This window comes from Callithrix jacchus, chromosome 13 (assembly GCF_049354715.1).
Source record: "Callithrix jacchus isolate 240 chromosome 13, calJac240_pri, whole genome shotgun sequence".
In the NCBI taxonomy this organism is placed as follows: Eukaryota; Metazoa; Chordata; class Mammalia; order Primates; family Cebidae; genus Callithrix; species Callithrix jacchus.
In genome coordinates, this window is record NC_133514.1 from 64,559,857 (window position 1) to 64,586,749 (window position 26,893).

Sequence of the window (26,893 nt, forward strand, 5' to 3'; positions counted from 1 at the left end):
AAAGTGCTGGGATTACAGGTGCGAGCCACCACCTCCAGCTAGGAAATCTTTAAATATTTGTTTTCACAGTGAGAAAGACCTTTTAAGCCTTATCATAAAATTCAGAAGTCAAGGTTTGAAGGTCAAAACTGGGGAAAAATACTGTCAAGAAATAGCAAAAGCTAATAACCACAATATATTTACAGGGAAAAATGATAAATGGCTGGTAAAATAGATAACAAGATAATACAAACTAAAACCAACACCTATCAGACTGGCCAAAGATCAAGAAGTTTAACAATACAGTCTTGGTAAAGGTTTGTGTCAGGTACCTTACATTACTACAAGTGATTCAATGTCTATGCAGGATAATCCATCTATTAAAATTATAAATGCTAATTTTCAAAGTTTCATTTCTAGGACTTTATATTACCGTTATATTGCACAAGTGCACAAAACACATGTAACTACAGAACTCACAACTAATAATGTTTCAACAAAGACTGAATTCCCCTCAACAAACAACCGTCACTCTAACACTGTTTATATAATTGACGGTACATTTGTACAACAGAATACCATGCAATCATGTCAACGTAAAACTGAGATTCAAATCAATTCCAGGCAAAATTCCCACAGACCTTTTTTCTTTTTAATAGATCTATAGGTCCAATATTTATATTTATTTTTGAGACAGGGTTTCTCTGTAACCCAGGCTGGGTGCAGTGGTGTAATCATAACTCACTGCAGCCTCAAACTTCTGGGCTCAAGTGATCCTTCTTGAGGCATGCACCACTACACTTGGCTCCCACAGGCTTTTTATACAGAAATTAACAGTCTGGTTTTAAAATGTATATGGAAATGCAAACTATATACAATAGCCAAAACATTTTTTAAAAAGAGCAGAATTGAAATACTAACACTATCCATTTCAGGACTTACTATACAGCTACAAAAATCAAGACAGTAGGCCAGGCATCGTGGCTCATGCCTGTAATCCCAGCACTCTGGGAGGCAGAGGCAGGTGGATCACGAGGTCAGGAGTTTGAGACTAGCCTAACCAACATGGTGAAACTCCATCTCTACTAAATATACAAAAATTAGATGGGCGTGGTGGCATGTACCTATATGGAAATGCAAACTATATACAATAGCCAAAACATTTTTTAAAAAGAGCAGAATTGAAATACTAACACTATCCATTTCAGGACTTACTATACAGCTACAAAAATCAAGACAGTAGGCCAGGCATCGTGGCTCATGCCTGTAATCCCAGCACTCTGGGAGGCAGAGGCAGGTGGATCACGAGGTCAGGAGTTTGAGACTAGCCTAACCAACATGGTGAAACTCCATCTCTACTAAATATACAAAAATTAGATGGGCGTGGTGGCATGTACCTATAATCCCAGTTACTCAGGAGGCTGAGGCAGGAGAATCGCTTGAACCCAGGAGGCAGAGGTTGTGGTGAGCCAAGATCGTGCCACTGCACTCCAGCCTGGGCGACAGGGCAAGACCACATTAAAAAAAAAAAAAAAAAAAAATCAAGACAGTATAGCAATGACAAAACATACAGAGGACAGTAAAATAGAAAAGAGAACCCAGAAACAAACGACAGGTATATGGTCAACTAATTTCCTTTTTTGTTTCTTTTTTGATACAGTTTCACTCTTCTTGCCCAGCCACCATCTCGGCTCACCGCAACCTCCACCTCCAGGGTTCAATCAATTCTCCTGCCTTAGCCCCCGGAGTAGTTGGGATTACAGGCATGCACCACTATGCCTAGCTAATTCTTTATTTTTAGTAGAGATGGGGTTTCTCCATGTTAGTCAGGCTGATCTCCAACTCCTGACCTCAGGTGATCTGCCTGCCTCAGTCTTCCAAAGTGCTGGGATTACAGGTGTGAGTCACCTCGCCTGGCCAATAGTGATGATTTCTAAACAAAAGAACTCCTGGACCAAGTTCCAGGAGTATGAGAAAAGCTTACTTTTCACTATATACCCACTGAAATGTTTTATTATGTAGACATACAACCTTGTTGAAAAATAAAACTAAATTAAAATTCCATGAAAATATAAAGTATATTTGGCACACATATTAATCATCTTGGAAGATACTAAATTATAAAAGTATAAGTCACTTACCTTAAAGAAAAAATATATCACCTTTTCTTCAAGTTGATTGATGATGATTCTAATGAATGATACTCCTTATCACTTTGTGTATGTTTAGCAATTAATCTTAAAAAAAAAAAAAAACTCTATAGCCAAAGTAGGATAATCTGTTGAAAAAAAAATAAGAATACAAAAATATCACTATTAACTGATACATTAAAACAACTTAGACAAAGCTAGACTAAAAAAATGGCCCAGTCAGGCGCAGTGGCTCACACCTGTAACTGTAGCACTTTGGGAGGTGGAGGTGGAAGGATCGCTTGAGCCCAGGAGTTTGAGACAAGCCTGGGCAACATGATGAAACCCTGTCTCTTCAAAAACTACAAAAATTAGCTAGGTGTGATGACACATGTCTGTAGGCCCAGCTACTTCGCAGGCTGAGGTGGGAGTATCACCTGAGCCCAAGGAGGTAGAGGCTGGCAGTGAGTTGTGATCACACCACTGCACTCCAGCCTGGGTGATAGAGTGAGACCTCCCCCCATCTCAAAAAAAAAAAAAAAAAAAACGCCTGTGATGATTTTTCACTATTATATGCAAAACACTACACAACTGTATGGTCACCATCTCAATCTTATACCATATGACAGATTCAGTTTTTCTTCAAAAATAATCACTACTTATCCTAAACCCCACCTCCATGGAATTATACTTTCCTTCTGAAAAGATGCCAGGCTTGGCCACATGCCGTACTTTGGCCTCAGTGGGGACACAGTATCTGTACTTCCCTGATTGTCTCGGCCACCTGACTTACTTTGGGCCAATCAGATGCCAGCCTGTAGTTATCAAGTTGTACCAGTATCCTTTGTTAAAAAACAGTATTCTTTACCCATTGAATTGTCCTAGCACCTTTGTTAAAGATCAACTGTCCATAAATGTATGAGTTTGTTTCTATACTCTCAATTCTATCCCATTGGTCTTTATGATCTTATGCCAGGACCACACAATCTTGATTACAGTAGCTTTCTAGTAAATTTTTAAAAGATGAAGTGTGAGCCCCAAACTTTGCTATTCTCTTTTTTTAGAGACTATGTCTCACTATGTTGCCTAAGCAAGTCTCAAACTCCTGGCCTCAAGTGATCATCCCATCTCAGGCCCCTGAGTAGCCGGGAACATAGGCACATCCCACCTTACCTGGCTCATTTTTTAGTTTTTGAAGAGATGCAGTCTTCCTATGTTGCCAAGCTGGTCTCAAACACCTGGCCTCAAACCATTCTCCCACCTCAGCCTCCCAAAGTCCTAGGATTAGAGGTATATGAGCCCAGTCTAAAAGAAATGTTTTATTGGTACATAATAATTGCACACATTTCTGGGGTATTATGTGACATTTTGATAAAGACATACAACCACGTAATAAGTAACAGTAAGTGGAATATTCATCACCTCAAACATTTATTATTTATTTGTATTAGGAACATTCCAAATCTTCTCCTCTAGTTATTTTGAAATATGCAATAAATTATTAACTACAGTCACCCTACTGAGCTACCAAACACTCGAACTTATTCCTTCGAACTGTATTTTTATAACCATTAACCAACTTCTCTCCATCCTCTCCTCCCTCCACCATTCTTAGCCTCTGGTAACCACTATGCTACTCTCTACCTCCATGGGATCAACTTTTTCTGTGGCTCCCACATATGAACAAGAATATGCATTATGTTTTTCCATGCCTGGTTATTTCACTTAACATACTGTCCTCCAGTTTTATCCATGTTGCTGCAGATAAACAAGATTTCATATTTTTATGGCTGAATAATATTTCATTCCATACCACATTTTCTTTATCCATTCATCTACTGATGGACACTTACTTAGGTTGATTCCATGGCCTGCCTATTGTGATTAGTGCCACAACAAACATGGAAATGCAGGTATCTCTTTCATACACTGATTTATTAAAGTAATTATTTTCAGGCTGGGCATGGTGGCTCACACCTATAATCCCAGAACTTCGGGAGGCCAAGGTGGGCAGATCACCTGAGGTCAGGAGTTCAAGACCAGCCTGACCAACATGAAGAAACCCTGTCTCTAAAAATATATATATATATATAATTATTATTATTATTATTTTAATAAGTATTATTATTATATATTTTTTTGAGACAGAGTCTCGCTCTGTCACCCAAGCTGGAGTACAATGGCGTGATTTCGGCTCACTGTAACCTCCACCTCCCGGGTTCATGCGATTCTCCTGCCATAGCCTCCTGAGTAGCTGGGATTAAAGGCACCTGCCACCACAATTGGCTAATTTTTCTATTTTTAGTAGAGATGGGGTTTCACCATGTTGGTCAGGCTGGTCTCAAACTCCTGACCCTGTGATCCGCCCACCTTGGCCTCCTAAGTGCTGGGATTACGGATATGAGCCACCATACCCAGCAACAATTATTTTCTTTTTTTTTTTTTTTCCGAGATGGAGTTTCGCTGTTGTTACCCAGACTGGAGTGCAATGGAACAATCTTGGCTCATCGCAACCTCCGCCTTCTGGGTTCAAGCAATTCTCTTGCCTCAGCCTCCCGAGTAGCTGGGACTACAGGTGTGCACCACCATGCCCAGCTAATTTTTGTATTTTTAGTAGAGATGGGGTTTCACCTTGTTGACCAGGATGGTCTCAATCTCTTGACCTCGTGATCCACCCACCTCGGCCTCCCAAAGTGCTGGGATTATAGGCGTGAGCCACTGCGCCTGGCCCCAACAATTATTTTCTTAATTATCTTTTTAGATGGTTCATCACAGTATACACAAAACTAATTTTTGTACACTAATCTTGTGTCCTGTAATGTTAAATTTAATTACATCTAATAGGTTTTTTGTGTGAACTTCTTAGGATTTTATACATGTAAGATCATGTCATCTGCAAAGAGAGAGAATTTTACTTCTTCCTTTCCAACCTGATGCCTTTTCTTTTCCTTTTGCCGAACTACCTTGGCTAGAACCTCCACTGGAAACCTGTTTTTCACTGTTGAAAGAAGTATCAAGAGCAGATATCTTCATCTTATTCCTAACATTAGGGAGAAAGCTTTGTTAGATACTGAATTTTGTCAAAATTTTTTCTGCATCTATTGAGGTAATCATGTCCATTTCTTTCTTTTACTATACCAACATGGTGTGTCACACTGACTGATTTTCATATGCTAAACTAACTGTACACTGCAGGGATAAATGCAACTTGGTCATTGTGTATTATTATTTTTATAGGTTGTTGGATTCAGTCTGCAAATATATAGTTGAGGATTTGTGTGGGTATATTCATAAAAATTATTAATCTGTAGTTTTTTTTAATAAAAAAATATGGAATGCTTCATGAATTTGCGTGTCATCCTTGCGCAGGGGGCATGCTAATATTCTCTGTATCGTTCCAATTTTAGTATATGTGCTACCTAAGCAAGCACTAATCTGTAGTTTTCTTGTGATGTCTTTGCCTAGTTTTAGTACTAAGATAATACTGACCTCATAAAATGAGCTAAGAGAGATTCCCTCCTTTTCTGTTTTTTGAAGTGTATGAATGATTGGCATTCATTCTTCTTTAAACGTTTGGTAGACTGCATCAGTGAAGCCTCTGAGCCTGTGCTTTTCATTTTTGGAGGTATTTTTATTCAACCTCTTTGTTACAGATCTATTCAGATTTTCCATTTCTTCTCGAGTCAGTTTCTAGAAACTTGTCTATTTTATCTAGGTTATTGAAACTGTTAGGATACCACTGTTCATATTCCCCTATAATCGTTTTTACTTTGGTACTATCTCTCATTCCTTATTTTAGTAATTTGGGTCCTCTCTCATTAAAACCTTTTTTAAAAAGATAAAAGTAGCCAGGTGCAGTGTCTCATGCCTATTATCCCAGTACTTTAGGAGGCCAAGGTGGGAGAACTGCCTGAGCCCGGACATTCAAGACCAGCTTGGACAACAAAGGAAGACCCTATCTCTACAAAAAATAAATTAGCCAGGTGTGGTGGCACACACCTATGATCTCAGCTACTTGGGAGGCTTAAGCATGAGAATCACTTGAGGCCAGGAGTTCCACTCTAGCCTGGGCAACACAGCGAAACTTCAAAACAAAAAACAACAACAACAAAAACATAAGGTGCCCCCGGGTCTGGTAACACATGCCTATAGTCCTGGCTACTCAGGAGCCTCATGTGAGAGGATCACTTGAGCCCAGAAATTTGAGGCTATACTGTGCTATGATCCTGCCTGCAGAACAGCCCCTGTACTCCAGCCCAGGCAACCCAGTAAGGATTCGTTACAGAAAAAAAAAAAAAAGCAAAACCCACAAGGTGGGTGGATTTGTCCTATCAGATATCAAGACTATAAAACCACATTAATGTGTGATACCGTTTCCAGGAAGACAAATAGACCAATAGAACAGACCAATGACATGAAATAAGAATCAAACCAAGCATTTAATATATATGATTATTTGGTTTACGATAGCACTGTAGTCTTAAAAGAAATAGTATTGATTTTCTTTGATGAAGCAAAAACAGAAAAAAAAAGAAAGAAAGAAATAGTACTGGGATAACAAGATACCATATGGGGGCGGAAATGAAATTAGATCCCTAGGCTGCTCTGCCTAGGGAGTAGCCATTCTTTATTCTTTTACTTTGTTAATAAACTTATTTTCACTTTACTCTTAAAAAAAAAAAGTAAGAAAGAAAAAGAAATTGGATCCCTACATCATACAATGGTAAATGGATTGACTATACACATAAAATGTGAAGGTGAAAATATTAACTTAAAAAGGATTAGTATCCACAGATTATACAATATGTATAAGATATCCTACAAATTAATAGAATGGCCAACCAAAGAGAAAAACTGGCCAGGTATGGTGCCTCACACCTGTAATCCTAACACTTTGGGAAGCTGAGGTGTGAGAATCCCTTGAGCACAGGAGTTTAAGACCAGCCTGGACAATATGGCAAAACCCCATCTCAACAAAAAATACAAAACTTAGCCAGGCATGGTAGTGTTCACCTATAATCCCATCTATTTGGGAGGCTGAGGTGGGAGGTTGCAGTGAGCCTTGATCGCACCACTGCACTCCAGCCTGGGCAACAGAGTGAGACTCTGTCTCAAAAAATAAATAAAATAAAATAAATAAAAATAAAAAGAGGATCCAGAGATGATTTAATTTTAGGAATGTTATTAATAGATAACATCAGCTGGGTGTGATATAATGAAGCCTGTAATCCTAGCACTCTGGGAGGCCAAGGTGGGCAGGTCACCTGAGGTCAGGAGTGAGACCAGCCTGGCCAACATGGTAAAACCCCATCTCTACTAAAAATACAAAAATTAGCCGGGCATGGTGGTACATAGCTATAATCCCAGCTACTCGGGAGGCTAAGGCATGAGAACTCTTTGTACCTGGAGGCCAAGGCTACAGTGAGCCTAGATTGCACCACCGCACTCCAGCCTGGGCAGCAAAGTGAGACTCCGTCTCAAAAAAAAAAAATAGGTAACATCAACAAGTCAAATAAAAACAATTATCCTATCACTTCAATGTAGCCACTTTTTTCCAAGTAACTTCTTAAAATTAATCAGCCTTTTTCCTACACAACCCTGGTATTGTTTTGCCCAACCTCATCTTGATTTTTTTTAATTTACCTTTTTTTTAATTTTGTTATTTATTTATGTATTGCCCTTAAATAGTCTCCTATCCAACCGCCTTATATTTCAACATTCCATTGGAAACTTCTAGCCATCTCAAGGTGCAGTAATTCCATTAGATTTACTGCAGAATCAAGCTCCATATACCTCTCAAAAAACATCCCAGAAACCTGTGGTTGTGATCTTATTGAGGAAAAAAAAAGTCTCTGCAGACATAATTAAATTAAGGATCTTGAGATGTGATCATCCTGAATTATCCAGGTAGGCCCTAAATCCAATAACAAATGTCCTTGTAAGGGAGTGGCACAGATATCCTTGTAAGAGAAGGAGACAGAAACAGGCAAGAGAAAATAATGTGAAAATGAAGGCAGAGATTGGAGTATTGTGGTCACAGGCCCAAGAATGCCAGAGAAACCACCAGAAGGTAGATGAGGCAAGGAACAAATTTAAGAGAAGAAATTCTTTTTTTTGAGACAGTCGCACTCTATTGCCAGGCTGGAGTGCAGTGACATGATCCTGGCTCACTGCAACTTCCGTTTTCGGGTTTCAAGCAATTCTCCTGCCTCAGCCTCCCAAGCAGTCAGGATCACAGGCACGCACCACCATGCCCAGCTAATTTTTTGTATTTTTAGTAGAGACAGAGTTTCACCATGTTGGCCAGGACAGTCTCGATCTCCTGACCTCGTCATCCATGTGCCTTGGCCTCCTAAAGTGCTGAGATTACAGGCGACCGTTGGCCACCATACTCCACCAAATTTCTATTGTTTTTAAGCCATCAAGTTTCTAATAATTTGTTAGAGCAGATATAGGAAACTAGTATCTCTCATAAGCAGACTATATCACATCAAGGGGCCTACAGTTTTCCCAGTACAATTATTTTTCATCTTATGCAAAATTCTTTACCCATCGTCTCTTTTAAGGTTTATGCCATTCTGCTATCAAACTTTCTTTCTTCATTGTTGTATTCCTACTGACCACCAGAAACTCTTCATAGTTTTCTACTCCAATCAAGCTGTTACGACCATCATCAGCTACAAACTTCACATGGATCACCACAAATCCTTAATCTCCTTAACGACAATAATTTACCAATTCTTTTTTTTTTTTAGACAGAGTCTCGCTCTGTTGCCCAGGCTGGAGTGCAGTGGCACTGCACTTGGCTCACTGCAACCTCCACCTCCCAGTTTAAGCAATTCCCTGCCTCAGCCTCCTGAGTAGCTGAGATTACAGGCATACGACACCATGCCCAGCTAATTTTTGCATTTTTGGTAGAGATGGGGTTTCACCATTTTGGCCAGGCTGGTCTTGAACTCCTGACCTCGTAATCCACCTGCCTCAGCCTCCCAAAGTGCTGGGATTACAGGCGTGAGCCACCATGCCCAGCCTAATTTACCAGTTCTTAATCCATTTCAACTACACAACCTTTTAACAATATCAAAGAAACGAGAGAAGTACTGACTGCAAATCTAGGTATAGTGACTTGTCAAATTCATAACTCTTTCTGAGAAACTTGCCATGGCCACAGGCACCTCCTTTAAAGAAAAAAAAAAAAAGGGCCGGGCATGGTGGCTCACCCCTGTAATCCCAGCACTTTGGGAGGCCAAGGCAGGCAGATTACCTGAGGTCAGGGGTTCAGGACCAGCCTGGCCAACATGGTGAAACCCCATCTCTACTAAAAAAAAATACGAAATACCCCATCTCCATTAAAAAATTAGCCAGGCATGGTGGTGCATGCCTGTAGTCCCAGCTACTCGGGAGGCTGAAGCAGGAGAATCACTTGAACCCAGGAGGTAGAGGTTGCAGTGAGACAAGATTGTACCACTGCACTCCAGCCTGAGCGAGAGAGCAACAGAGTGAGACTCTGTCTCAAAAAACAAAACAAAAAAACCTTAGACAATTCACAGTTACATTCTGAAAGTCCTGACCCTGCTATGCTTCTCATAGCTAACTAGATCAAGGGTGGGTTTGTGACCCAAGAGGTGCCAACATCTAGTCACTATAATGCAGGGTTTTCCAACTTACCACTATAAACTTTTTTTTTTTTTTGCCAATCAATGAGAGCTTTTAAGGTTGCTCAGGTTGGCCTTGAACTCATGGCCTTGCCTCCGCAAGTGCCACGACATCTGGCCGGAGCCACTGCGGACCCCGCACTATAAACATTTTGAACCTTTTGAACATTCCAAGACTCAGACGTAGAGTCTTGGTTGTGGGGAGCTGTCCTGGGCATGGAGGAGCAGCAGCCTGTTCAGCAACAGCAGCAGCAGCAGCAACCCTTCCCCTGGTCCTCACAATCAAAGTTATCTCTAGATACTGCAAATGTTTCCCCAGAGGCAGAATCACCCTGGGTTAAGATCTACTACTGTAATAGCAAAGAACAAAATTAAGAATTATAGATACATGCTGCTTGAGGAATTAAAACAAGGCAAACCAACTGCTAGAGCTTTACTATTCTCAGCCACCTTCTGAGTCCTGAAATATATTCAAGTTTCTTTAAGACCTGGTGAATTGTTTTTCAGCAAAGTCTAGTGTTTGGTGATACCTATTCTTTTCTTCCACAAGATCTAGCTCTGTAAATAGTCTTTTATTTCTACATATCTTCCCAATGAACTACTATTATTTAAGGTAACCCTAGTATTTCTCACATTCTAAAATGCATAATAGATCACCTGAGGTCAGGAGTTGGACACCAGCTTGGCCAATATGGTGAAACCCCATTGCTACTAAAAATAAAAAAATTAGCCAGACGTGGTGGTGTACACCTGTAATCCCAGCTACTCGGGAGGCTGAGGCAGGAGAACTGCTTGAACTCAGGAGGTGGAGGTTGCAGTGAGCCAAGACTGCACCACTGCACTCCAGACAGGGCGACAGAGCAAGACTCCATCTCAAATACATAAATAAATAAAATGTGTAATAGATACTCAGAGATTAGAAATCTTTTTTTTTGTGGGGGACAGAGCTTTGCTCTTGTTGACCAAGCTGGAGTGCAATGGTGCGATATTAGCTCACTGCAACCTCTGCCTCCCAGGTTCAAGAGATTCTCCTGCCTCAGCCTCCAGGGTAGCTGGGATTACAGGTGCGTGCCACTATACCTGGCTAATTTTTTGTAGAAACGGGGTTTTTAGTGAAAATGGGGTTTCACCATGTTAGCCAGGCTGGTCTTGAACTCCTGACCTCAGTTGATCCACCTCCTCGCCTTCCAAAGTGCTGGGATTATAGGCATGAGTCACTATGCTGGGCCAGTTATAATAATATTAATAATCAGCTATAATAATATTACAGAGATAATTTTTTTTTTTTTTTTGAGATGGAGTCTTGCTCTGTCACCATGCTGGAGTACCTCAGCTCACTGCAACTTCTGCCTCCCAGGTTCAAGAGATTCCCCTGCCTAGCTGAGGTAATGTTTTTATGAAAAAAGATAAAAAAGAAAATATTGGTCAGTTGAGATATGAGGGCTGGCGGCTTAAGCTGAAAAACAACTTATTGGCCAGGCATGGTGGCTCACACCTGTAATCCCAGCACTTTGGGAGGCCCAGGCAGGTGGATCATCTGAGGTCAGGAGTTCAAGACCAGCCTGGCCAACATGGTAAAATCCTATCTCTACAAAAATTTTAAAAATTAGCCAGGTATAATGTTGGGTGGCTGTAATCCCAGCTACTCAGGAGACTGAGGTGAGAGAATCACTTGAACCTTGGAGGCAGAGATTGCAGTGAGCCAAGACAGCACAGCCTGGGTGACATAGTGAGACTCCATCTCAATTTATTTACTCAATTACTTCTGGTTTCACTTAACTACTTGCCAATTCAATTTCCATACATTATTCCCTTCAGTTTCAATAACTACATTAATTCTAAACATTCAATTATTTACCTTAAAGCAGCAGTGCTCAAAGTGTAGTATGGGGACTCTCAGGATCCCAAAGACCCTTTCAAGAGATTCCTGAGATCAAAATCATACAAGAGTAAAAGATTAAAAGTACAAAACAAACCAATGAATTCTAATGCAACAGAATATAAAACATATGTTGACATGGTTTCAGATTCCACATTGCACTAACCTTTAAGAAATTACCACTTGTCAAGTTTTGTTGCAGAATCAAAGAGTATCACAACTATCTGAAAAAGTTAAGATATCCTGCCCAACATGCTGGTAATAAACTTCAACCAGAAGCATAGATAGAAACAGATTGATAGGAGAATCCAGCTGTCTTGTATCAGGTCAAACATTAAGATTTACAAAAATGGGCCAGGCGCGGTGGCTCACACCTGTAATCCCAGCACTTTGGGAGGCCCAGGCAGGTAGATCATGAAGTCAAGAGATCGAGACCATCCTGGTCAAAATGGTGAAACCCTGTCTCTACTAAAAATACAAAAAATTAGCTGGGCGTGGTGGCACGTGCCTGTAATCCCAGCTACTCAGGAGGCTGAAGCAGGAGAATTGCCTGAACCCAGGAGGCAGAGGTTTCAGGGAGCCGAGATCGTGCCATTGCACTGCAGCCTGGGTAACAAGAGCAAAACTCCGTCTCAAAAAAAAAAAAAAAAAAGATTTATAAAAATGTAGTACTATCACCATTCTTATGCTAAATTTTTTATTTTTGAATAGTTTTTCATTAAAATGTTATTTATTAAATATATTAAGTGCGCACACCTGTAGTCCCAGCTATACGGGAGGCTGAAGCAAGAGGATTACTTCACCCCAAGAGTTCAAGGCCAGCCTGGGCAACACAGTGAGCATGTTACTGAAAAAAGAATTTTAATTAAAATTAAAATGTTATTTATATTAAGCTGAAGTTTAATTATATTCATATAAATTTATATATAGGAAATTAATTTTTAATATAGTAACTATCAATAGATATAAATCCATATAAACAAGCTACTGGAGTCCTACATAATTTTTTTTTTTTTAAGCAGAGACTTGCTCTGTTGCTCAGGCTGGAGAGCAGTGGTGCGATCTTGACTCACCACAACCTCTGCCTCCTGGGTTCAAGTGATTCTCCTGCCTCAGCCTCCCAAGTTGCTGGGACCATTAAGTGTGTGCCACCAGGTCCAGCTAATTTTTTGTATTTTTAGTAGAGATGGAGTTTCACCGTGTTAGCCAGGATGGTCTCAATTTCCTGACCTCGTGATCCACCTCCCTCAGCCTCCCAAAGAAAGTGCTGGGATTACAAGCGTGAGCCACCGCGCCTGGCCCAGAGTCCTGCATAATTTTTTTTTTTTTTTTTTTTTTTTTTTAGACAGAGGTTTGCTCGTTACCCAGGCTGGAGTGCAATGGCGCGATCTCGGCTCACTGCAACCTCCGCCTCCTGGGTTCAGGCAATTCTCCTGCCTCAGCCTCCTGAGTAGCTGGGATTACAGGCACGCGCCACCATGCCCAGCTAATTTTTTTTGTATTTTTAGTAGAGACGGGGTTTCACCAGGTTGACCAAGATGGTCTCGATCTTTTGACCTCGTGATCCACCCGCCTCGGCCTCCCAAAGTGCTGGGATTACAGGCTTGAATAATTTTTAAGAGTATAAGGGGATCCTAAGACCAAAAAGTTTGAGAACCACTACATTAAATACTTAATACCTCCTTTTAATTTATCCTCTGAGTTTTTGCGTGAATCTTACATATGCTGCCATAAATGCTTAAAGGAAGGTGAAGAGAGCCAAGGATATAAATCTTCATTTCTTCAAATGTACTGTAATGCAATCAAGCATAAGATGTATATCCCCCTTCCCCTCAGAAAAAGAAAAGACATAATGGCTGGGTTAACAGAATGCTCTATTTGCCAAAAGTAATTACAGTATTATAATACCAAACTTATACAGAAAAAACGGAACCAAAGGATTTTCACTGAATGATGCACAAAAAAATACCTGTCAGGGTTACAAAAGGGTTAATCTAGTCTGTAAGCTAATTATCTATAGTAACAATTTTACTAGAGTTGGTTTCTATTACCTAAATTTTAACCACCTTCAATAGAGCATTCCAAGAACTCTATGTGGAACAAAAATCTGCCAATAAAAGTCATGAAAAAAATATTTAACTATTATGAAAAAATCTGAACTGTGCAGTGATGGTCACTTTCGTTAATAGAATAAATACAATCAGCTCTGCATCATAATGAATTACCAAGCTAAAAAGCACTATCTGGCAAAAGAAGTTAATGGCATTCATTAATTAGGGTACTTTTTTGGTTATTCTGTGAAGCCTAATTAATCAATTTAAATGCCAGCACCTTGTACGGACTGGACATTAAAAAAATTACTTGGCCAGGCATGGTGACTCACATCTGTAATCCTGGCACTTTTGGAGGCTGAGGCAAGTGGATCACCTGGGGCCAGGAGTTCAAGACCTGCCTGGCCAACACCGTGAAACCCTGTCTCTACTAAAAATACAAAAAATTAGTTGGGTGTGGTGGCAAGCTCCTGTAATCCCAGCTACTTGGGAGGCCGAGGTGGGAGAATCACTTGAACCTAGGAGGTGGAAGTTGCAGTGAACTGAGATCGTGCCACTGCACTCCAGCCTGAGCGACAGAGATGCCATCTCAAAAAAAAAATTATTTGTTCACTACAGAATCATATCGAGAAAGGTAAAACATAGCATATTTTCCTCAGTCAGCAATGATAAAGGAGTTCTAGTTCATAAGCCAGGACAAATTTTGGAACTGTGCTTCCAAAGTCACACATCTGACCCAACAGTCATATTCTGCATTCTGCCTTTAGGGAAAAAGTGGCTCTAATACAGTCCTAGTTTCCTCATTTCCTTACATGCCCTAGGCTTGCAATTTGCGGCTTCCAAATTAAGCACCCTTTTTTTTTCTTTTTTCTTTTTTTGAGGAGTCTCGCTCAGTCTCCCAGGCTGGAGTGCAGTGGCCTGATCTCGGCTCACTGCAATTTCCACCTCCCCGGTTCAAGCGATTCTCCTGCCTCATCCTCCTGAATAGCTTGGATTACAGACACGTGCCACCAAAAATACCTGGCTAATTTTCGTATTTTTAGTAGAGACGGGGTTGTACCGTGTTGGTCAGGCTGGTCTCAAACCCCTTGTCTTGACCACCCAAAGTGCTGGTATTACTGGAGTGAGCCACTGCACTCGGCCCAAATTAAGCACTTTTTAAAAAAACTTCTCATCCTACTCCCATGTTTAATTCCATTGATGTTGAGATTTTTTTGTATTTCAAATTTTAAAAAACAAAACAAATTCACCAGACACAGTGGCTGAGGCCTGTAATCCCAGCACTTCTGGAGGCCCAGGTGATCACCTGAACCCAGGAGTTCGAGACCAGCCTTGGAAACATGGTGAAACTCCGTCTCTACAAAAAATACAAAGTTTAGCCTAACATGGTGGCAGACCCCTGTAGTCCCAGTCACTTGGGGAGGTGGAGGTGGGAGGACTGTTTGAGCCTGGGTAGGTAGAGGCTGCAGCGAGCCGTGATTACACCACTGCAATCCAGCCTGGGCGACAGAGCAAGACCGGTCTCAAAATAAAATAAAATAATAATTTAAAACTCCATCAGTGTTGGTGTCCTGTATAAAACAGAAACTAAAGACTTCATCAGGAGACAAAGTGAATACGGCATAGTTCACCACAACCTGGATGTTTTCAACAGAAATCCATTATTTCATCCAGTTTTTTAAAAAATCAGTGTTGGTGGGGTGTCCATCCAACACCTTATTCCACTAAGTAAAGCTTTTGTTTCCTGCAAAGGTTATTTATTGAGCTACCATTTGGTAATACAATTTAGATACCATGTGCCACGATTCCTGGTTAAAGGAATCTCATTGCAGCTAAGACGACAGAAAACAAGGCTCACAGTACTTCTTAAATCGCAAAGCTTGAGGTCCTTCCTCCTCCTCTTCCTCCCTCCCGGGGTACCCGCTGTGTCCCCATCCCCCCGGAAAATAAAGTACACGCTGGGTTTTCGGATGCATCACTGAGAGGCGGAGGGAGAAGGTAGTCTTCTAACTGACTTGCTATCCCATTCTGCCTATGCAAAATAAACCCCCACAGTAAAATAATCTTGAACCGTGATAAAAATCTAGGACCCAGTTCCCTTTGGCTCGCCTCTCTCCATCGCTATAAACTTCACTGCGGCCCTCAATGCACTCATTTCTATTCCAGGGCCGTCCTACCTGTGCCGAGACCCTCATCTCCAGCCTGAGTTACTCCATGACCTTGGCCCCGCTCCCCTCCCAAGCTCAAGGCTGTAGAACTAGGACCCCACATTGCGCCCCGCAGACTGCCGAGGCCTCCAGGCTCAGGCCCGGTCAGCGGCTTGCGGCGAAGGGCGGCGAGCGACGGCTGGAGAGGCTGGCTGGGGGTAAGCGCTGGGAAGAAAAAACGCCGGGGGCGGAGACCGGGCCCGAGGCTACCTGCCAGGCCAGCGCCGGCGAAGCCCTGGTGATGGCAATGGCTGCACGCCACCTCGGGGCTCCCTGAGCCCTCGCGGCCGTGCTGGGAACTCCGCCTCGGCCCCTTATGAACTGTGACCGCCCAGCAAGCAGCGGCAGGTGGTGCGCGGTCGCGCGACCGAGAGAGCAGGTTAAATGCCTACCTCAGGCGACGGCGTCTCGGAGCCTGAAACCTCCCGCCTCCCTCCTGGAGGCGCGAGAGCCGGGACCGAAGCAGTCGGAAGAGGCGTGCGAGGCAACACGCCACGGAGAGTGGAACAGGAAGACGGAGAATCGTCCGCTCCCTGAAGAGGCTGGCAAAAGGGAGGTGAGGACGCAGGCGGCGGGGACCGTCAGGGACGCTCACGTACCTTCCTTTTGCCTGGCAGAGGGTCGGACTAGAGTCAGCGGATCCCCTCACATCCGGGTATCTGGAGACACTCAGCTGCTTTTGCTGCGGCCGCCGCCTCCCCCGCAGCGCAAACACCAAACTTCCGGCGACGACTGCGACGCCTCACTCGTCAGATGGGAGTTACCTGTGACAGTCTTGGGTGCGCTTGCGCAACGCTCCTCTTTAGCCTTAACCGGCTCAGCTGACGTGCCCAGAAGACGAAGATGGCCGCTACGCTCACTGCGTGTCACGCAGTTTTTCACCCTGGTCCGGACGGCTGGGCGTCGGGGAGAGCAGAGCCAGCATCCATCCTCAGCGCAGGCGCGGTGGGAGGTCTCGCGCGCGCGCCTCCGCCGGTGGGCGCCCGGCGAGGAGGTGGCGGCGCCCCCTAGCGGCGGCCGCTTGTTCTTCCTGGGGTCATCGCTTTGAGCTAAAAACCACCCAGGCTCCCAGCGGTAGTGGTTTACCTTGGAAATTTGTCGCAACTGGTTGCCATGTAGGTTTCGGCTGTTTCTATCTGCGATGTCTAATCCAACTGCCTTTGGTCTTCCATATGAGCCAATGTAAAGAAAGGGGGGGCCGGGCGCAATGGCTCTCGCTTTTAATCCCAGCACTTTAGGAGGCCGTGGTAGTCCCAGCGCTTTGGGAAGCCAAGGAAAGGAGAGAGGATCTCTTGAGGCCAGGAGTTCAAGACCAACCTGGCCAACATGGTGAAACTCCATCTCTACTAAAATTACAAAAATTAGCCAGGCAGTAGTGACGTGCGCTTGTAATGCCAGCTACTCGGGAGGCTGAGGTGGGAGAATCCCTTGAGCCTGGGAGGCGGAGGTTGCGGTAAGCTGAGATCGCTGGCCAAGAGAGTGAGACCCTGTCCAAAGAAAAAAAAAAAAGGAGGGTGGGATCCCTTTCTCCTTTCCTGCACTGCACTCCAGTGCCTCCAAAAAATGCAGGGCTTTACCCTCTCTTTGTACACTTTCCTCCTGTGTACCAGAGCACAAGGGCCATCAGAAATTGTAGAATATTCCACTACATTTTTAGTCAGTGTTCAGACAAAGCTTTGGCTCCATCTTGGAGGCCTCTAGAGATAGAACAGATAGAATCCACGGTTCTATCACTATACTGTGATTCCTGGTTCCCACGCTTTTTTTTTTTTTTAAACAGGAAGGATCTTGCTGTGTAACCCTGGGTGGTGTGCAATGGCACAGTCACAGCTCACTGTAGCCTCGACTTGGGCTCAAGCGATCCCTCCTGCCTCAGCCTCATGAGTAGCTGAGACCAAAAGCCCACGACACCACCCATGCCAGGCTAATTTTTTTTAATTTTTTGTTGAGATAAGGTCTCACTGTGTTGCCCAGGCTGGTCTCGAACTCCTGGCCTCAAGCGATCCTCTCTCCTTTGCTTGGCTTCCCAAAGCGCTAGGACTACAGTCCTAAGTAAGCTACTGCAGCTGCTACCACACTGCTTTTGAGCATATGTTATGTGCAGCTCTTATTTGCTGAACTATGAGGTTAGATGGGTACCTGTGCCTTTCAGAATGGGAAGAGGTGGTCATAAGTGAGTTTTCCCTTTCCTGCCCTCCTTCTTTGAAGCTAAGTACGACAAAATGTGCTCTAAGTTTGTCAAACCTGTCTTTCTGACAGTTCATCTTCTACGAAATTTTAGCGAGCTGCCTGTCAGTTTGCTCAAGGGGATTTTATGACTTAAATGAGGCCAGGTGTGGTGATTCACACCTGTAATCTCAGCACTTTGGGAGGCTGAGGTGGACAGATCACTTGAGGTCAGGAGTTCAAAACCAGCATGGCTAACGTGATGAAACCCCATCTTTACTAAAAACATAAAAATTAGCTGGGCATGGTGGTAGGCACCTGTAATCCCAGCTAGTGGGGAGGCTGAGGCAGGAGAATTGCTTGAACCCAGGATGTGGAGGTTGCAGTGAGCCAAGATCACTGCACTCCAACCTGGGTGACAGAGTGAGACTCATCTCTGGAAAAAAAAAAAAAAAGCTAGTTATTTATCAGTAGATCTGACCTATGTTTCCCTTCATCTTCTGATTGGCAGACAAGTGGTAGGACTTCTTTTAGTTGGATAAACTACTTTGTCTTTAAAATTCAAATTCTGACATACAAAGAAACCATATTTATGTGCTTAATTCTCACAAAATGGGTCTCTGCTTCTGAGTAGTCTGTTCCACTCTATGTGTTATGTTGGCCTCAATCAGGAACATAGGAATTCGTGCAAATATCAGTCCATATGAAATCATAGCCCACGGCCAGGGGCCTAGGCTGTGGCAGCTTCAAGCTCTGCTGATCCTGGTGTCTGATCCCAGCTGGTGGCCTTAAAAAACAAGAAAAGAAAGAAATCATATGTATTTATTTTTGGTACATAAGTAATTTGATGTATGATTAATGCCTGAAATTTATATACACATATATATATATATATATATATATATATATTTTTTTTTTTTGAGACAGAGTCTTGCTCCGTCACCCAGGCTGGAGTGCAATGGTGCAATCTTGGCTCACTGTACCCTCCATGTTCTGGGTTCAAGCAATTCTCCTGCCTCAGCCTCCCAAGTAGCTGGGGTTACAGGTGCCTACCACCACCCTCAGCTAATTTTTTTGTATTTTTAGTAAAGACAGGGTTTCACCATGTTGGTCAGGCTGATCTTGAACACCTGACCTCAGGTGACCACCCAGCCTCCCAGAGTACTGGGATTACAGGCATGAGCCACCAAGCCCAGCCTTATTTTCTTTTCTAAAACTATATATAATCAGTTTCTATGAAAAAAATAAAAATAGTTTGCATTCATCAGAAAAAAAATAACTTGCTTGAGCATTATTCTTTATCAGTTTGAAGGATATTTTTCACTTCTGATTTATGAATACCAGTAGCCTCAATTTGTAGTGTGATTGATTAAATCTTATTCTGTGATATCATATAATATTTGTTTTTCCTTCTATCAATAGTTTTCTTTTAAAGCATTCTATCTATGAGCTTTGGAATTTGGTTCATTTAATTTGGTTGTCTACTAAGAAACAATAATGATCTGATTAAATAATAATCCATTATTATTTAAATGACTTTGAACTTACAGTCCTTTCAGGAAAGAGTAAAGAATTAAAGTTTTTTGAGGAAGAGTGGGAGGAGGGAGAGAAGTAGAAAAGATAACTATTGGGTAGCGGGTTTAATACTTGGGTGATGAAATAATATGTATAACAAACCCCCAAGACACATGTTTACCTATGTAACAAACCTTTACGTGTACCCTCAAAACTAAAAACTTAAAAATATTGTAAAAAAGAAAAAGAAAAATATGTTATAATTTGGAAAGTTATATTAACTTATGTCTATATCTGAAGCATTTTATTAATAAATATTTAAATGAATTAATAAATATTTTTAGATGTTAAAAGTTTTACAAATAATAGTCAATGAGAAGCCTAGCATTGAACTGGTAAAGAATTATAGATCACTGGAAAGAATCACAAGTTTTAGTTCAAAGGGGGTCTGAGACTAGCAAGAAAATATTTTTTCAGATAACTATAGGAAGACATTCAACTTAGGAAAAGAAAGTGTGTTTGATAATCCAAATAAAATGTTAGTCAGGTCTCTTTAGTTAGAAAAATGACTGAAATCCACCTCAAACTCATATAAGGAATATTAAAAAAAAAAAAAAAAAAAACAGTATCGCTACCATTGCTACCATAACCAGGAGCTGTAGGGGAGCAGCTGACCTCAGTTTATCCTGAAACCTGAAGCTGTCAGATGATGTCAGCAGAACACTCTACAATGTCCAGGTCTTCTTTTATCTGTATTAGCTTCATTCTCAAGTATGCTTTCCTGACAACTTTGCAGAAATTACATAAGCTCACAGCAAACTGGTGTCAGTGAAAAGAGAGGTCCTCGTTCCTTAGAGCTCCCAAAAAAATCCTGGGGGAGAGCTTTGTTTCAGCTTTGCTGTGTGCCAGTGCTAGAAATAAATGCTGTAACCCAGATGACACATCATGGTGCTTAGCATTATGGTTACATAAGTGGTGAATGTCTTTTTCACACCCCCTACAGCAAGAATTACAAGACCACATTCTCCTGTTAAACTCAAAACAATGAATGTAATTTCCTGGATTTAAGTTTCTTATTTTCCTTGCTGACTCTAAAGTGCACTATAGACTTTTCTGCCCTGGCTTATCAATAGGACATCTGCTTCTGAAACTGATAATGGAATAGTTGCATTGCCTCATGTATTACATTCCCATTTCCTTGTTCCTTTTCTTTCTTGTGACCAGTCTAAATGCCTGCAACAGATAAAACCTCTGCCAAATCACAGAGGACAGGACAATCTCACTTTCAGATTAATCCTCCTGCTAGCAGGAAATTAACGTCTTATTTGTTGCTCCACTCTTATTGACTTTATTTCAGGACTCTTGACAGTTTTTTACTGTGAGAAAGTAAAAATCCTAAAAAAATTTGAGCTAGGAAATAAAGACAAAGTACAGCTATTTAGGATAAATCACCTGACAATGACATTTCAATTTGCCATCTGGGAAGCACACCACTACCATACAAATAATGATGCCGGCCCCACATACTTGAGAGGGGATGAGTAGGCGTTAGCCAGATTAAAGAAGGCTGGAGAGGAAATAAGCTTCATGAATTGCAAGAACTCAATTTTTTTTTCTTGAGACAGATTCTCGCTCTATCACCCAGGCTGGAGTGCAGTGGTGTGATCTCAGCTCACTGGAACCTCCGCCTTCTGGGTGCAAATGATTCTCCTGCCTCAGCCTCCCAAGTAGCTGGGACTACAGGCGCCCACCACCATGCCAAGCTAATTTTTGTATTTTTAGTAGAGATGGGGTTTCACCATGTTGGCCAGGCTGGTCTCAAACTCCTGACCTCAGGTGATCCGCCCACCTCGGCCTCCCAAAGTGCTGGGATTACAGGCATGAGCCACCACACCCATCCGAAAATATTCTTATGCTTTTGAAGGGAAAGGGATGGCTTAAGAAGTAGGAAGGGCCCCGTCAACCTAAAAGGAAGAGGCTGAAGCACAAAATGTGATTTAAAGAGTACTAAGCCAAAGTGAGGACAGCTGCCTGGAAGACTCAGACACAAGCAACCTTGAATATTAGTTCTTTTTTGGCCTTTGTTACAAGCAAGCTTTTAAAGGCTAAAAACCTGGACAGGGAGTGAGCTGATACAAAGTTGTTTTTTTTTTTTTTCAGGGATTCTCATTGGTTTACACAAATAACATTGATTAGTGATTGGCTATGCATTGTTAAGCTATAGCATATGGGGTTTACTGTCTGGTGTGACATTATTAGATATTTTACAGCTACTTGTAATAATAGCAAACAGTTTTGTGTTGAGGGGGGCAGGGTCTGGCTCTGTTGCCCAGACTGGAGTTCAATGGCAGCAACTCAGTTCACTGCAGCATCTACCTACCGGACTCAAGCAGTGCTCCCGCCTCAGCCTCCCAAGTAGCTGGGACCACAGGCGTGCACCACCATGCCCAGCTATTTTTCTGTATTTTTAGTAGAGACATGGGGTCTCAACATATTGCCCAGGCTGGTCTCAAACTTCTGAGTTTAAGTGATCCTCCCATGTTGGCCTCCCAAAGTGCTGGGATTTACAGGTGTGAGCCACCAGGCCTGACCACAAACAGTTTGAATAGATGAATGAGACATTTGTCTCATTTTAATGTTTCTCTGGGCTTGATAAAGTTGAAAAACTCTCATTCCTCAAATACAAGTTATTTTCTTTTATCAGTCCAAAGTAGGAAGGGCCTTCAAGACACAGAGTAGGATACTGCAGAGAACAATACACAGAAGTCTCCTTCTTCAAGGAGCATACATCCTAATAGAGGAGGCATTCAGTTATTATTATTTATGAGACAGAGTCTCACTTTGTTGCCCAGGCTGGAGTAAAGTGGCACAGTCTTGGCTGACTGCAACCTCTGCCTCCTGGGTTCAAGCCATTCTCCTGCCTCTGCCTCCTGAGTAGCTGGGATTACAGACATCTGCCACCATGCCTGGCTAATTTTGGTATTTTTAGTAGAGATGGAGTTTCACTATGTTGGCCAGCTGGTCTTGAACTCCTGACCTCACGTGATCCACCCACCTGGGCCTCCCTAAATGCTGGGATTATAGGTGTGAGCCACTATGACCATCTGAGGCATTCAGTTATTTCACAAATATTTATTGAGGGGATATTACATACAAGGCATTATTCTAGATGCTGGAGATGCTGTAGTGAACAGAAAAGACATAATTCCCTGCTTTTGGTTTACATTCTTGTATCTGACAATAATTAAGTAAACAAATAAATAAATGGTAAGAAGGAAACAAACATGGTCCTCAGGAAGCACTGTCTAATCACACTTTCTGTAATGATGGAAATATTCATATATCTGCATTATTCAAAAGGATAGCCATAGATACATGAGTATTTGAAATGTAGTTGCCAAAATTGAGGTATGTGCCACCACGATTGGCTAATTTTGTACTTTTAGCAGAGACGGGGTTGCTCCATGTTGGTCAGGCTGGTCTCGAACTCCCAACCTCAGCCTCCCAAAGTGCTGGGATTACAGGCGTGGGCCACCGTGCCTGGCTTTTTGTATTTTCAGTAGAGACGGGGTTTTACCATGTTGGCCAGGCTGGTCTTGAACTCCTGACCTCAAATGATCCACCCGCCTTGGCCTCCCAAAGTACTGGGATTACAGGCATGAACCACTGCACCCAATCTGAGGAGCTGAATTTTTAATTTTATTTATTTATTTTTTCATTTTTAAGAGATGGGGTCTTGCTATGCTGCCCAGGCTGGCCTTGAACTCCTGAGCTAAAGTGATCCTCCTGCCTTAGCCTCCTGAGTAAGTGAGACTATAGGCCTGTACCACAGGGCTATTTAATTCTAAATAGCAATATCCAGGCATTATTTATTATCTAGGGGCTCATTGATCACATCACAGATTTTGTTTTTTTTTAGAAACTCTGTCCTTGGCTGGGCACAGTGTCTCCCTATAATCCCAGCACTTTGGGAGGCTGAGGTGGGAGGATCAATTGATCCCAGGAGACTGAGGCTGCAGTGAGCCAGGGTCACACCATTGGACCTCAGCCTGGGCAACAAAGCAAGATCCTGTCTAAACGAGCAAACAGAACTATGTCCTGAGATTGGTTCTTCTTCTGGTGGTAAGGAAGTTCCCAACAGCTCCAGGGGTTACTCCCTCTCTATTCATAACCAAAAGAAAACAGCATTCCCTCCAAAGATCTGACAGGATTAACTTAGATCCCAAGCCTACTATGAACAAGTAATAGAATGTAATTATTACAAAAGGTAGAGTCAGCTTTCTTTTTTTTTTTGAGACAGAGTTTCGCTCTTGTTACCCAGACTGGAGTGCAATGGCACGATCTCGGCTCACCACAACCTCTGCCTCCTGGGTTCAAGCAATTCTCCTGCCTCACCCTCCCGAGTAACTGGGACTACAGGCGCACACCACCATGCCCAGCTAATTTTTATATTTTTACTAGAGATGGTGTTTCACCTCGTTGACCAGGATGGTCTCGATCTCTTGACCTTGTGATCCACCCGCCTCGGCCTCCCAAAGTGCTGGGATTATAGGTGTGAGCCACTGTGCCCGGCCAAGTCAGCTTTCTTAGGACCACAAGGATCACCAGAAAAATATTAGGAACATTTGGAAAGACAAGGGGGTAGATGTTGAGGAGGCAACACACAACTTTAGCCTTGTTACTCATAGAGTAGGAGCAGCTTCATCTACTGAAGCCTTATTAAAAATGCAGATTTTCAGGTCCCACAACAACTGAATCAGATTTTCATTTTAAAATTTCCCCAGGTGAGTTCTACACACATTGAACTTTGATAAGTATTGTCTTACAATATCCAAGAGTTCTGTTGATCAGGGATGAAGTCTCAACTACAGATACAGATTAAAAAGTACATATAGGCCGGGCACGGTGGCTCACGCCTATAATCCCAGCACTTTGGGAGGCCGAGGTGTGTGGATCACAAGGCCAAGAGATCGAGACCATCCTGGTCAACATGGTGAAACCCCGTCTCTACCTAAAAATACAAAAATTAGCTGTGCATGGTGGTGTGCGCCTGTAGTCCCAGCTACTCGGGAGACTGAGGCAGGAGAAGTGCTTGAACCCAGGAGGCGGAGGTTGCAGTGAGCCAAGATTGTGCCATTGCACTCCAGTCTGGGTAACAACAGTGAAACTCCATCTCAAAAAAATAAAAAGTACACATAAAGAGACTATAGGCACAAGCCGGGAAGCACTCAAAATTTGTATTGGCTCCATAGAGAAGGAAGAGACAGCTAAGGAGATTTAGAAAGAATAGTTAGAGGCTGGGCATGGAGGCTCTGGGGCTGTAAACCCAGCATTTTGGGAGACCACGGCAGTAGGATCTCTTGAGCCCAGGAGTTGGAGACCAGCCTGGGCAACGTAGTAATGCCTCTTCTCTACAAAATAAAAAATAAGGCTGGGTGCAGTGGCTCGTGCCTGTAATCGCAGCACTTTGGGAGGCTGAGACAGGTGGATCACTTGAGGTCGGAAGTTCGAGACCAGCCTAACCAACATGGAGAAACCCTGTCTCTACTAAAAATACAAAATTAGCCAACTGTGGTGGTGCATTCCTATAATCCCAAATACTCAGGAGGCTAAGGCAGGAGAATCGCTTGAACGCAGGAGGCAGAAGTTGTGGTGAACCAAGATCACACCATTGCACTCCAGCCTGGGCAGCAAAAGTGAAACTCCATCTCTAAATAAATAAATAGCTGGGCATGATGGCACACTCTTGTTGTGGTCCCAGCTACTGAGGAGGCTGAGGCAGGAGGATTGCTTGAGCCAAGAAGGTTGAGGTTGCAGTGAGCCCTGATCATACCATTGCATTCCAGGCTAGGCAGTAGAGCAGATGTTATCTTAAAAAACAAAAACAAAAACAAAACAAAACACCAGAGTGTTTAGTGAGATTAGAAAAAAGGCCAGGGGATCCTGGCATCCTGAAAGCTGAAAGAGGAAGGGGGAGTGTCTGTGTTAAATTTTAATGAGGCTCACACCTGTAATCCCAGGACTTTGCATTTTGGGAGGCCAAGGCAGGCAGATCACTTGAGGTCAGGAGTTCAGATCATCCTGGCCAACATGAGGAAACCCCGTCTCTACTAAAAATACAAAAATTAACGGGAGTGGTGATGCCTGCCTGTAATCTCAGTTAGTGGCGAGGCTGAGGCACAGAATCGCTTGAACCCGGGAGATGGAGGTTGCAGTGAGCTGAGATCGCACTACTACATTCCAGGCTGGGCGACAGAGCAAGACTTCATCTCAAAAAAGTTAAAAAAAAATTTTTTTTGATGAGATGAGAAAGAAGAAGATTGAAAAGTTTCTCTTATAGATCAAAATTTAAAGTGAAAATAATCCTCTACATTGTGTGATTTTCCTTTCTATTTTGAGATGGAGTTCTCTGCTCCCAGGCTGGAGTGCAGTGGTATGATCTTGGTTCACTGCATCTCTGCCTCCTGGGTTCAAGCAATTCTCCTGCCTGAGCCTCCCGAGTAGCTGGGATTACAAGCGCGAGCCACCATGCCCAGCTAATTTTTTTATTTTTAGTACAGACGGAGTTTTACCATGTTGGCCAGGATGGTCTCGATCTCTTGACCTCGTGATCCACCCGCCTCAGCCTTCTAAAGTGCTGGGATTACAAGCATGAACCTGGCCCCCAGCCCATTGTGTGATTTTCTTCAGGTATGTTAAGTAATGCCAAAGACCTCCTGGTGTTGGAACAGAGTCAGTATAATCCTTCGAGTTTCTCTCAGAACTTCTTTTCGTTCAGTAAGGAATTTATATTAGGTGCTGTACACACGGTGCCCTGTTGTTCAGAAGCGTGATGGTGACAGTACTATTTTTTTTTGAGACGGAGTTTTGCTCTTGTTACCCAGGCTGGAGTGCAATCGCGCGATCTCGGCTCACTGAAACCACCACCTCCTGGGCTCAAGCGATTCTCCAGCCTCAGCCTCCAGGGTAGCTGGTATTACAGGCACGGGCCACCATGCCCAGCTAATCTTTTGAATTTTTAGTAGAGACGGAATTTCACCGTGTTGGCCAGGCTGGTCTTAAACTCATGACCTCAGGTGATCCACCCGCCTCGGCCTCCCAAAGTGCGACAATGCTATTAACTGGATTTATTCTCTTGGAATCTCCCTCTCTTGCAGGACATTTTTCCTCCTAGACAAGCCCTCGAGGCCCTCTGCCGTCTCAAGGCAACCTCCAGCCGCCAGGGGCCGTAGTCGCGCTCCTCGTGGCCGGAAGGGAGTGCGGCCCAGCGCAGCCTCGGCGTTTCCGCCGTGCGTCCTCAGTGCTCTGCGCG

The 26,893-nt window shown here is 42.9% G+C and overlaps 2 protein-coding genes and 1 non-coding gene across 31 annotated transcripts in view; 1 reads left to right on the forward strand and 2 right to left on the reverse strand.

Moving 5' to 3' along the window:
- The window catches only part of ESCO1 (establishment of sister chromatid cohesion N-acetyltransferase 1), a 93,037-nt gene extending 76,484 nt beyond the window's left edge, over window positions 1–16,553 (reverse strand). For 6 of the 29 annotated variants that reach the window (XR_013525787.1, XR_008476019.2, XR_013525786.1 and 3 more), the window contains exons 1-4: window positions 16,293–16,553; window positions 11,622–11,690; window positions 3,282–3,386; window positions 2,121–2,257 (exon numbers count right to left, since the gene is read on the reverse strand). The gene's annotated coding sequence lies outside the window, so the exon portion shown is untranslated. Of the gene's footprint in view, window positions 1–2,120; window positions 2,258–3,281; window positions 3,414–11,621; window positions 11,691–12,398; window positions 12,490–16,292 lie in introns of all 29 variants that reach the window. The other 23 variants (XR_013525790.1, XM_078347868.1, XM_035270714.3 and 20 more) reach the window with 15 other exon arrangements.
- Window positions 5,433–5,539, reverse strand: LOC118146979 (U6 spliceosomal RNA). Its single transcript, XR_004733162.1, has one exon. It is a non-coding gene; the product is annotated as a U6 spliceosomal RNA (small nuclear RNA).
- Window positions 16,138–26,270, forward strand: LOC144579017 (uncharacterized). The gene is made up of 2 exons (XM_078347869.1): window positions 16,138–17,015; window positions 26,137–26,270. The coding sequence occupies exon 1, from the start codon at window positions 16,217–16,219 to the stop codon at window positions 16,946–16,948; it is 732 nt and encodes a 243-aa protein (XP_078203995.1). The 5' UTR covers window positions 16,138–16,216; the 3' UTR covers window positions 16,949–17,015; window positions 26,137–26,270.
- The last annotated feature ends 623 nt before the right edge of the window (window positions 26,271–26,893 follow it).

Excerpts from the sequence above, each read along its gene's own strand:
- LOC144579017 (XM_078347869.1), top strand. The coding sequence starts at position 16,217 with ATGAACTGTGACCGCCCAGCAAGCAGCGGCAGGTGGTGCGCGGTCGCG.